This window comes from Procambarus clarkii, chromosome 43 (genome assembly GCF_040958095.1).
Source record: "Procambarus clarkii isolate CNS0578487 chromosome 43, FALCON_Pclarkii_2.0, whole genome shotgun sequence".
NCBI classification, from domain to species: domain Eukaryota; kingdom Metazoa; phylum Arthropoda; class Malacostraca; order Decapoda; family Cambaridae; genus Procambarus; species Procambarus clarkii.
Genome location: NC_091192.1, coordinates 26,260,076 through 26,273,520, shown reverse-complemented (window position 1 = coordinate 26,273,520; position 13,445 = coordinate 26,260,076). Strand labels below are relative to the sequence as shown.

The following is a 13,445-nucleotide window of genomic DNA, read 5'->3' as shown; positions in this document are numbered from 1 at the left end:
ACAAATGTTAAAAACAAAATTTTCTCAACATAAGATACCTAAATTATAATACTCAGCAGTTGTATGGTGGTCATATTTCAGAAAAGAAATCAATAAATCATTAAATATGCAAAAGCATTTTATTAAATAGATCCTGAATTATAAATGTGAAAGATATCGAAGGGGCTGGAGGTATTAATACTGTGTGCCAAAACTAGTAGTCGGAAGAAAGAGGCGATATGATCACCTCTGCAATCGCCAGGAAAAATCATAGAGGAATATTTTAAATATGCAACATTGAGAACATGGAGTCATAAGATAAAGTTTAAAATTGACATAGAGGCTGAAAACACACACAAAAATTCTTGGATAAACAGTTTCAGATGAATGAAATAAAATAAATGAGGGGTAGTGTATGCCAAATCCACCACAAGCTTCAAAATATCATATGAAAGCTTATAAGGAAGATAAGCTCCTATTGTGTAAGTCTAGTAACACCATGTAGTTCTTATTGTGTAACTAGAGTTGGGGAATTACACAACAACAACAACATCATGTTCCACACAAGTCCTGTCCCTACCACATCCATTACACACACCATCAAGACAGTAAACACTGTACAGGTCAGTATCATGTCATTGTGTTCTGATATTTTAATTATTTTTGCTATCAAAATAAACCATATAATGAGCTTGTAGATTTTAACTGGTCGTTTTCTCTCTTACCTGCCAGAACTTTATGAAGCCAAGGATCAGGGAGCACAAGTAATGTTTTCCAAATTTGTGGCTCCCACGATTGAAGACTTTGCATGCACTAAAACTATTTATTACCCCATCAGAGGACGAATAAATGTGATTTCTGCAATGAAGGTTAGTTTTAAGAAGATATTTCTTTTAATGCAGGATATGTATTTATAACATATTTTACAGACATTTAAGTACTGAATAAGGTAAACATTATATTTTCTATGCATCCTTAAAATCGGTCCAGCGCTGTCCCTGTTGGCAGCAAACTTTCGTGTATTCCCCTTGTTACGGTAGCCCCAAATTCAAGTCTAAATCAAAATTTCATATTTTTGTTAGTAGTTGGCATCTTCCATTTCTTTGTACAGTACCTCTTTCAATGTGACTATTACAGCCATTAGACATCATTCCTTTATCAAAATTAGTGTAATTAACTAAAGGAAAGATGGAAATCCTTCAGGTTACATTTGCCTTGCAGTGCAAAATGAGGAAAATTCACGAGTTGGTGGACAGGGAAGGAATCTGTTTGCTTAACCAATAGGCTTTTGCCCAAAAATAGGTTATACATTAAATATATACTACAGTATACAGTAATACAATTAATTGCTAATAATAAACTGTTTAATAATTATTTTAAATGCTCATAAGAGGGGATAAATTATACATTTGATATTTTTCATGTTTTTCATCTAATTGTATGCTGACAAGTTGCAATCTCACGAACATACAACAATGCTCACATGGAGGTAGTTTTCTGAACCAGCTGTTCTTGGCCGGAATGCTCAGTCTTCTGCATGCAAAAAACCACACAAAAGTCTGTTCAAGCCAATTTTATTTGCATACATATTGTAGTGGGCAAATGTATCTATACTAGGACAACAAGCAGATCCCCTCCATAATATTTATTCTGAAACAAGTTGATTTTAGTGGTATAAGATTCTCAAGCTTTCACTGTGCCTTATATGATAAATAATTTGTTTCATGTTTTTTTGTTGCGTGTGTTTCTGTGGAGAGCTCCTCCGGCTCCTCCCGGGGCTATATCGAGCTGATATGTATGTATTAAACCGTGGCATAATCAATTCGATTGGAGTTCTAACTTACAGGCCCACTGTTATAATAAAATGGTGGGCTTGCTATGGGGAAACTAGTGCTATTCAGGGGTAAGGTCAGTCAGAATAAAGATGTATCTATTTGGGGAGATCAGTAAGGCCCAGCCCCCATGGAAACTAGAAGTAGTGCTGACTACTTGGCTACACAACAAGGTCAGTCTAGGGAATGATCAAGATCTCCTACACACGAAGAACGATACTCTTATAATTCATGTACTTATTTATTAACCCCTTAACAGCCCCCCATATACATTCACACCAATAACAATAATAATAATAACTTTACCACACTACCTTACGTTAAAAGCCTTGGTCCACATAAGCAGGATACAAGGTTTTACACTGAACACAAGCTAGGGTAAAGCTCTACTATTGAATAACTTGAAGTAGAGTCAGCTTAGGGTAGGGGGACCACATGGTTCCAATGGGACCCCCTTTAGAATAACTAGTAATATAAACCCTAAAAACACCTACTACACACAGAGTATACTACTCTACACATAGAACATGAGTATGCCAGAGATTGAATAATGTACTCAGTATACTTGAACAAGACACAGAAATAAGGAAACGAAGAGGAAGGAGGAGGTAACTCCTTTCACCACAGCCAGCAACCAGAGAAGCCCGCTTCAGCCCCGATCAGCCTCCCGCATTCGTGTGGTGCCAGGAAGAGCCTAATTGATCGTGCAGCTAAGCACATTAAAAATCTTCCCCTATGCAACGTATTGTTACTTTACAAATGATTAAAGTATTAGTAAACATAGTTGGTGCCTATGTTATTATTTAATAATCAACCCCCAGCTCAGTCTTTAAATGCTCTTTGAGAAACAAGAATAGTCTTACGTCTGGCAGGGAAGATACAAACAAAAACACATCGAGTTGCGTTTTGCTACTCTAACGTAGCTTATTTAGTTCAATTTTGACCTCTGGTTTCCACTGAAGAACCCAGGGTCGTAACACCCACGGTCCAGAACCTGGCCTCTTCGGAGAGGCACGAGGATCACTGGCCTATAGAAACCCCCATGTGGTTGGAAACATTCTATGTCTGCTATCTACCAGGTTAGGCACCCAGAAAGGTAGGCGTCTCAAAATAAACTCTTACCTGGTTAAAATTGTTACCGAAAACCGAACTATCAAGCAGAACTCCACTATGTGTAAACATGCAAACATGCATGATGTCACAACCGCCGCCATGCTGCTGTCTGCGCAGCTCCCACCTCCCCAGGAGGGTGAAGGGGGAGCCCCAGACCCCTTGCGCCGGCCATTCAACCCCAGTTCTGAGGCTTATGTGTTGTGTGGCGGTCGTTCGGCTCTGGCTACTGTCACTGAGCAATGCTGTACCTTTGCGGTGTTGTTCTGCTGTGTGGTGGTGTGCAATCCAGGAGTACTGGGGCTGCATGCACTTAGGGCTGCCTTCTCTAGGTGCCCTGTAAGTACTGTACAGTAGAACCTCGGCTTGCGAATGCCCTTCCATGAATTTTTTGGGCGATGAGCCCAACTTCTTCATAAAATTTGAATCGGTTTACGAGCTTTGCCTCGAGTTACGAGTTTGTTGATACATGTATGGGTTGATCAAGTGTGTGGTTCCTGGTGGCACGAGAGACCACACCTCAGTTTAACAGTGCCTCCTGAGTAGTGACGATCGTAGTTGAATTCGTTGTAAAGAATTTAATTGTTTTTCTGCTTTTTTGGTTTTTGAACATAAAGGTAATTATTATATATCATGTCATGGATCCAAAGAAAGTCAGTGGTAAGGTTTAATCTAAGAAAACAAATGTGATGATGACGATAGAGGAAAACGAGATCATTCATAGTGAATTAATGTGAGGTCTCACTACAGACAAGTGTTAAAACATAGGAAAAACAAGTGTCTTTAGACAGATTCTTAGTAAGACAAGCAAGCAGTGAGTCACAACCAGATCCTATTGGTATACCTGCAAAACGTAGGAGAGAGAGTACCCCAGAGAAGTCATCACTGCCTGATGTTATAATGGAAGGCGACTCCCCTTCCAAACACTAACACCTCTCCTTCTCCCCCCCCCCCCCTCCTCACTGTCTTCCATACACCAACAAGTCATCAATAAAGGTAAGCTATAACTTGTATATACTATAGTACAAAATATTTGTGTTTATTATGTATGAAATGTATTTTGAAAGTTAATCTGTTCTACACTCCCAGAAATATTAATTAAATTTACCTTACACACACAAATCACAATAACGTGATGTATCAAATGAACAAATCTACAAGGGCCGTGACGAGGATTCGAACCTGCATCCGGGAGCATCGCAGACGCTGCCTTAATCGACTGAGCTACAACATGGTTAAAAGAGTTGAAACCGAAGTTCTACTGAACTTACTGGATCCTGCAGCCTCTCCGAGACACAAACCAGGGTTTTACACAACTCCCCCATGCACTCGAGCTATGTCAATAGGCCGTTCTCCCTCTTCACCCTTACATCATTACACACAGAAATCACAATAACATGATGTATCAAATGAACAAATCCACAAGGGCCGTGACGAGGATTCGAACCTGGGTCTGGGAGCATCCCAGACGCTGCCTTAATCGACTGATCTACGACATGGTTAAAAGAGTTGAAACCGAAGTTCTACTGAACTTACTGGATCCCGCAGCCTCTCCGAGACACAAACCAGGGTTTTACATAACTTCCCCATGCACTCGAGCAATGTCAATAAGCCGTTCTCCCTCTTTGCCCTTACATCATTATACACAGAAATCACAACCAGGTTGAAGGTGACACCTTCAACCTGGAGTCCTGCGAGTGGTGTTTCTTGCTGGTTCTCCAATTCACCCAGTCCACTGATACTGATAATAGAGTGCTGTTTTTGGTAATATGTCTTGGCCTGACATTTGGGCGCGAGGATTTTGGAGGTAGAACAGGGTCCTGGCTGTCTGTTACCTCATTAATGTTCCTGGCCCTAATCAGGCGTGTGTCGCTTTGGGTTGTAGGTTCTAGCTAGGTGTCTTGACTTCGCGTTGAGCAGTCGCCTCCTGGGCAAGTCCCTCTTTTCTTTTTTGTGGCTAGGTAGCTCCAGGGACCCGGAGGGGCTTTCCACAGACAACCAGCATTGAATGTAATGAAATGCCATTTTCTGGGTGAGTCCCGGAAGCTCCCCGGTAACCCTCCCTCCCTCCGGTCGGCGGTTTTGCGTTTTGATATTCAGCCTCTGAACTGGGATTGGATGGCCAATGCGAGGTGTCTGGGGCGCCCTCCTGTGGAGGAGGGAGCTGCGCAGTCAGCAGTGCCGTGGCGGTTGTAACGTCATGCTTGTTTGCATGTTTTCATATTGTGGAGTTCTGCTTGATAGTTCAATTTACAGTAGCAATTTTTACCTGGTGAATTTTGTTTTGAGACGCCTACCATCCTGGGTGCCCAACCCAGTAGATGGCAGACATAGAATGCTTCCAACCACTTGGGGGTTTCCATAGGCCAGTGCTCGTCGTGCCTCTCTGAGGGGGCCAGGTTCTGGCTCGTGGTCCCCGGTAGGTTAGAATTCCAATCGAATTGACTGATGCTATGGTCTATATACATACATATCAGCGCGGTATAGCTCCAGGAGCCTCCAGGACTCGCCCAGAAAATGGTGTTTCATTACATTCAACGCTGGTTTTTTATCGTTCTTACAAAGTGCGAACATATTTGCAGGAGTATTCGAACAAATCACTGGAAGAACTTCGACATGAATATTACCAGGTGACACCAAGCAGCAGGAAGGAATCGTGCTGTGTGGGTGGATTATTTGAACCTATGGAAGAACTAGTTCCTGAACATTACCATGGGAAACCCATCGTTAATGTGTCAGCGGTAGAAATGCCATGCAATCCAGCATCACGGACGAGATTCATTGGATTATATCCAGGACAGGATGTGACCAGTGGCACATACAGTTTGGCTAACAAGGCACCTTTTGGCTTTGCCACAGAATGTAGTTCATCGACTATTTCTCCCTCTGTATCAAAATGTGGGGCATCAGCAGTGTTTGGATCTATGTTCGCTGGTACAGCAATACATAGCCTTGTTACCTCGCCAATTTTTGGAGCAGGCATGCTCAACCACCCAGTTACCCCAGTTTTTAGTACAGTTACTTCGTGGGGTCATGTATCACCAGTCTTCAGCACAGTCACTTCTGGGAGTCATGTATCACCAGTCTTCAGCACAGTCACTTCTGGTAGTCATGTATCACCAGTCTTCAACACAGTCAATGCTAGGGGTCATGTATCACCAGCCAGCACAGTCACTGCTGGGAGTCATGTATCACCAGTCTTCAGTACAGTCACTGCTGGGAGTCATGTATCACCAGTCTTCAGCACAGTCACTGCTGGGAGTCATGTATCACCAGTCAGCACAGTCACTGCTGGGAGTTATGTACCACCAGCCAGCACAGTCACTGCTGGGAGTCGTGTATCACCAGTCAACTCAGTCACTGCTGGAAGTCATGTATTGCCAGTCTTCAGCACGGTCACTTCTGGGAGTCATGTATCACCAGTCTTCAACACAGTCAATGTTAGGGGTCATGTATCACCAGCCAGCACGGTCACTTCTGGGAGTCATGTATCACCATTCTTCAACACAGTCAATGTTAGGGGTCATGTATCACCAGCCAGCACAGTCACTTCTTGGAGTCATGTATCACCAGCCAGCACAGTCACTGCTGGGAGTCATGTATCACCAGTCTTCAGCACAGTCACTGCTGGGAGTCATGTATCACCAGTCTTCAGCACAGTCACTGCTGGGAGTCATGTATCACCAGCCAGCACAGTCACTTCTGGGAGTCATGTATCACCAGTCAGCACAGTCACTGCTGGGAGTTATGTACCACCAGCCAGCACAGTCACTGCTGGGAGTCGTGTATCACCAGTCAACTCAGTCACTGCTGGAAGTCATGTATTGCCAGTCTTCAGCACGGTCACTTCTGGGAGTCATGTATCACCAGTCTTCAACACAGTCAATGTTAGGGGTCATGTATCACCAGCCAGCACAGTCACTTCTGGGAGTCATGTATCACCGTTCTTCAACACAGTCAATGTTAGGGGTCATGTATCACCAGCCAGCACAGTCACTTCTGGGAGTCATGTATCACCAGTCTTCAGCACAGTCACTTCTGGGAGTCATGTATCACCAGTCTTCAGCACAGTCACTGCTGGGAGTCATGTATCACCAGCCAGCACAGTCACTGCTGGGAGTCATGTATCACCAGTCACTGCTGGGAGTCATGTATCACCAGCCAGCACAGTCACTTCTGGGAGTCATGTATCACCAGCCAGCACAGTCACTTCTGGGAGTCATGTATCACCAGTCTTCAGCACAGTCACTTCTGGGAGTCATGTATCACCAGTCTTCAACACAGTCAATGCTAGGGGTCATGTATCACCAGCCAGCACAGTCACTTCTGGGAGTCATGTATCACCAGTCTTCAGCACAGTCACTTCTGGGAGTCATGTATCACCAGCCAGCACAGTCACTGCTGGGAGTCATGTATCACCAGTCTTCAACACAGTCACTGCTGGGAGTCATGTATCACCAGCCAGCACAGTCACTGTTGGGAGTCATGTATCACCAGTCTTCAACACAGTCACTGCTGGGAGTCGTGTATCACCAGCCAGCACAGTCACTGCTGGGAGTCATGTATCACCAGTCTTCAACACAGTCACTGCTGAGAGTCATGTATCACCAGCCAGCATATTCACTGCTGGGAGTCATGTATCACCAGCCAGCACAGTCACTGCTGGGAGTCATGTATCACCAATCTTCAGCACAGTCACTGCTGGGAGTCATGTATCACCAGTCAGCACAGTCACTGCTGGGAGTTATGTACCACATGCCAGCACAGTCACTGTTGGGAGTCGTGTATCACCAGTCAACTCAGTCACTGCTGGAAGTCATGTATTGCCAGTCTTCAGCACGGTCACTGCTGGGAGTCATGTATCACCAGCCAGCACAGTCACTGCTGGGAGTCATGTATCACCAGCCAGCACAGTCACTTCTGGGTGTCATGTATCACCAGTCAACTCAGTTACTTCTGGGAGTCGTGTCTCACCAACCAGCACAGTTACTTCTCAGAGTGATGTATCATTAGCCAGCACAATTACTTATGACAGTTTTATGGCAGCCAAACCTGGCAGACTGAGTGGCAGAATGTTCAAGCATCCAAAGAAAGTGTCAACAAAAGCAAAGTTTGAACCAAACTTTGATCCATCGACTGTCTTCGGCCGAACAGTAAAGGCAACACAGACATGGTTTGAAGGTACAGTATTTACCTGAGGCTGTAGGCTTATTGTAAGCATTTGAGGTTTTAGACACCATACCCACATTTGTGAAAGAAAGGAAAGTGAGAGCGTTATGGTCCATACAGGAGCTTTATGTTGCTGCGATAAGGGCCATCGTTACTTTGCTTTCTTTTCACGTGTGTGGGTTGGGTGTCTAATTTTGTCACTTTTTCAATTGTGACCTAATCTCTGTATTTTAGATTTTGATGCATGGTTATGGGTGATAGTGAACTAGCCATTATCCATTCTGGGGGGGGGGGGGTTTTACTGGATAGAGATGGTCGGACACGTTTCCTTTCACATGCATGAAGCCACCGTTCATCTAGCAGTAAATTTGTGCTTCTCAGTTATGCAGCTGTTGTGGGTAGCATCATGGTAAGGTGAGTACAGTAGTTGGCCCAGTGGAGGACCTTGATAAGCCCTAGTACAAGTTTCCTGTCCCTGACAACATGAAACCATAAGCTAGATGACATTGCATTGCCTCAAGACAGTTGTACCTTAACTGATGGCCGATTGATAATCCAAAAATATTTGCACTCTCTGGTTATGGTGTTTAATAATAATTTTGTGCTCCCTGTTATCTGGGACAGGAAGCCTATAGTTAGGCTTATTGTGGTCCTCTCTAGGCCATCTACTGCTGACCTTTCTTAGGATGTAACCAACAACAATCTCCTGAACTCCCCAGTATCTATTTTGCTGCTCGGTGATCAGAGGCATCAGGTGAAAGGAAATGTGCCCAACCTTTTCTGTCCTGCTTGGAGATTGAACTTGTATCCCTTGTTTATGAATAGAGGACAGACCACTGTCACTGTTAGAAAAATAAATTTCTAAAGGTTGCATTGAACCTTAAAGTTAAGGCATCCCTGTACTGTGTGTTGATTATAACGTGCTACCAGAGTTGTTTGTTACCCCAACCAGGGGCCATAGAGATTCATGCATTATCACACTGACATGCATTGCATGAGCTGTATTTGGTATTCTCCTCTTTCAACTCTTCAAATTACAGAACCTGCTATAGAGGCGCAGATCTCGTGTCCCATTTGCTTGGAAACATATGTGGCCATGACCAAGACCCCGGTTGCATTGCCTAGCTGTGGACACACCTTTTGCCGGCCATGTCTTCAAACGTTAGAGGAGAAGGGCAGTGTGGACTGCCCTTCCTGCATGACACATTTGGGTGTTGCAGTGTCAGAGATCCCAACTCTACATTCCATTCTTAGCTTATCTGAAGTTTATAGGAAGGCTAAGGTAAGGAAAGTATATTTTCCATTTGGACCCGAAACCTTGTACAGGCATGAAAATTGCCATTAACGTCGCATACATAGTGTACACGTACATATATAAAACACAAAATGTTCTCTTATTTCTACTGTAGTGATAGTTTTATTTCATAAACCATTCATGATATTCAATACATCACTCGGTACCCCTACTCAAATCTCTGAATATGTTAGATATTAAGTCACTGCACATCCTCTCATGTGTATTTTTATTTATTTATTTATTTATATATATATATATATATATATATATATATATATATATATATATATATATATATATATCTATATATATATATATATATATATATATATATATATATATATATATATATATATATATATATATATATATATATGTAACTGAAAACTCACACCCCAGAAGTGACTCGAACCCATACTCCCAGGAGCCACGCAACTGGTATGTACAAGACGCCTTAATCCACTTGACCATCACGACCGGACATAATGAGGTGATAGCCGAGGCTATTTGAACCACCCCACCGCCGGCACTCGGATAGTAATCTTGGGCATAGCATTTTACCAAATCACCTCATTCTTTGGGGCACACGTGAGGAACACAAATGCGAACAAGCCTGAATGGTCCCCAGGACAATATGCAACTGAAAACTCACACCCCAGAAGTGACTCGAACCCATACTCCCAGGAGCCACGCAACTGGTATGTACAAGACGCCTTAATCCACTTGACCATCACGACCGGACATAATGAGGTGATAGCCGAGGCTATTTGAACCACCCCACCACCGGCACTCGGATAGTAATCTTGGGCATAGCATTTTACCAAATCACCTCATTCTTTGGGGCACACGTGAGGAACACAAATGCGAACAAGCCTGAATGGTCCCCAGGACAATATGCAACTGAAAACTCACACCCCAGAAGTGACTCGAACCCATACTCCCAGGAGCCACGCAACTGGTATGTACAAGACGCCTTAATCCACTTGACCATCACGACCGGACATAATGAGGTGATAGCCGAGGCTATTTGAACCACCCCACCGCCGGCACTCGGATAGTAATCTTGGGCATAGCATTTTACCAAATCACCTCATTCTTTGGGGCACACGTGAGGAACACAAATGCGAACAAGCCTGAATGGTCCCCAGGACAATATGCAACTGAAAACTCACACCCCCAGAAGTGACTCGAACCCATACTCCCAGGAGCCACGCAACTGGTATGTACAAGACGCCTTAATCCACTTGACCATCACGACCGGACATAATGATGGGGCGGTGGGGTGGTTCAAATAGCCTTAATCCACTTGACCATCACGACCGGACATAATGATGGGGCGGTGGGGTGGTTCAAATAGCCTCGGCTATCACCTCATTATGTCCGGTCGTGATGGTCAAGTGGATTAAGGCGTCTTGTACATACCAGTTGCGTGGCTCCTGGGAGTATGGGTTCGAGTCACTTCTGGGGTGTGAGTTTTCAGTTGCATATTGTCCTGGGGACCATTCAGGCTTGTTCGCATTTGTGTTCCTCACGTGTGCCCCAAAGAATGAGGTGATTTGGTAAAATGCTATGCCCAAGATTACTATCCGAGTGCCGGCGGTGGGGTGGTTCAAATAGCCTCGGCTATCACCTCATTATGTCCGGTCGTGATGGTCAAGTGGATTAAGGCGTCTTGTACATACCAGTTGCGTGGCTCCTGGGAGTATGGGTTCGAGTCACTTCTGGGGTGTGAGTTTTCAGTTGCATATTGTCCTGGGGACCATTCAGGCTTGTTCGCATATATCTATATATATATATATATATATATATATATATATATATATATATATATATATATATATATATATATATATATATATATGTCGTACCTAATAGCCAGAACGCACTTCTCAGCCTACTATGCAAGGCCCAATTTGCCTAATAAGCCAAGTTTTCATGAATTAATTTCTTTTCGACTACCTAACCTACCTAACCTAACCTAACCTAACTTTTTCGGCTACCTAACCTAACCTAACCTATAAAGATAGGTTATGTTAGGTTAGGTAGGGTTGGTTAAGTTCGGTCATATATCTACGTTAATTTTAACTCCAATTAAAAAAAATTGACATTATACATAATGAAATGGGTAGCTTTATCATTTCATAAGAAAAAAATTAGAGAAAATATATTAATTCAGGAAAACTTGGATTATTAGGCAAATCGGGCCTTGCATAGTAGGCTGAGAAGTGCGTTCTGGCTACTAGGTACGACATATATATATATATATATATATATATATATATATATATATATATATATATATATATATATATATATATATATATATCTATATATATATATATATATCTATATATATATATATATCTATATATATATATTTATATATATATATATATATATATATATATATATATATATATATATATATATATATATATATATATAGCTTATATATAGCCGCTATAGAAGTGGCCAAGTCACGCAAATACAGAGACCTTGAGCACCACTACAATTTTGTCCCCATCGCCTCAGAGACACTTGGTGCCTGGGGTAAAAGTGCTGCTAGCTTTTTGAAGGAGTTGGGGTCTAAGCTAATCGAAACAACTAGAGACCTTAGAGCTGCCAGTTTTCTTTTTCAGCGCCTTAGTGTGGCCATCCAGAGAGGAAATGCTCACTGCATCCACGGTTCCTGCCCGCCATCTGAGGAGCTGGAGGAGCTTTTCAACTTGTGACAAGCAGCCTTGTACCCTGCATGTAATCAATATTGTAACTTTTTTTGTGTAATGACATTTTCAAATAAAGTTAGACAAATATACACACTTAACAAAAGAATAGGGGTGGTAGGAGAAGAAAATATCAAAGTGTTCAGTGAGGATCCACAAGGTCTTCTCTGAGTACTCTTTATTTTCTTCTCCGAGGCTATGGGTCCCTACACTTGCACCAGAGGTGGTACCCCTTCTAGGTATAAAAAATATATATATATATATATATATATATATATATATATATATATATATATATATATATATATATATGTCGTACCTAATAGCCAGAACGCACTTCTCAGCCTACTATGCAGGGCCCAATTTGCCTAATAAGCCAAGTTTTCATGAATTAATTGTTTTTCGACAACCTAACCTACCTAACCTAACTTTTTCGGCTACCTAACCTAACCTAACCTATAAAGATAGGTTAGGTAGGGTTGGTTAGGTTCGGTCATATATCTACGTTAATTTTAACTCCAATAAAAAAAATTTACCTCATACATAATGAAATGGGTAGCTTTATCATTTCATAAGAAAAAAATTAGGGAAAATATATTAATTCATGAAAACTTGGCTTATTAGGCAAATCGGGCCTTGCATAGTAGGCTGAGAAGTGCGTTCTGGCTACTAGGTACGACATATATATATATATATATATATATATATATATATATTGTGACGGGAAAGTGTTGGAGTGTTGATGTTCGGCAGTCCTCCAATGGCAGGTGTCAAAGCCTGGTCACACTTTAAACAAAAATATAGACTGCTTGCCTGTTGTCTGTGGTAAGTTAGAGGGAGGAACACGTAAAACACAAAATATGAACAATGAAACTTTAATATATTTACTTTAAACATAAATGAAAATAAAGACAAATCTCGGGAAGTTAAATTACAGTTAAATAATAAAGAAAATACAAAGACAATGTGAAATACACAATTACAATGTAAAAATGGTGCTGAGAATATCGGCTATGGTTGAAACCTCCCTTCGTATACAAGCTAATGAGCTAGTATGCCAGAGAGAGACATCAACCGTAAGAGCACAAGGAATATTCTGAAGTGGAGTGCTGCTCAGGCTCAGACGTCGATTCGTGTAGAGGGTGCTGTGTGCAGGTGCGCGGCTGGCGAGTCACCAATCAGAGGCAGGCAAGCTGGTGAAGGGTAGTTAGCTGGTTTGATGACGAGCCGGCGCGTGGAGGGTGTATGGAGTAGGGGGATCTTGGATACGTTTTGCGCTACTGGTGACATATCTTGAATGTAGCATCTTATACTTGTGTCTTTGGCGTAACTTAA

The 13,445-nt window shown here is 42.3% G+C and overlaps 1 protein-coding gene across 4 annotated transcripts in view; it reads left to right on the top strand.

The window, feature by feature from the left end:
- The window catches only part of LOC123755842 (mucin-19), a 29,718-nt gene that overhangs the window by 6,552 nt on the left and 9,721 nt on the right, over nucleotides 1-13,445 (top strand). For all 4 annotated transcript variants that reach the window (XM_045738724.2, XM_045738731.2, XM_045738728.2 and 1 more), the window contains 3 exons: nucleotides 712-848; nucleotides 5,504-8,102; nucleotides 9,131-9,372. In XM_045738724.2, the coding sequence (XP_045594680.2) occupies nucleotides 712-848; nucleotides 5,504-8,102; nucleotides 9,131-9,372 (2,978 nt within the window). The remainder of the gene's footprint in view (nucleotides 1-711; nucleotides 849-5,503; nucleotides 8,103-9,130; nucleotides 9,373-13,445) is intronic.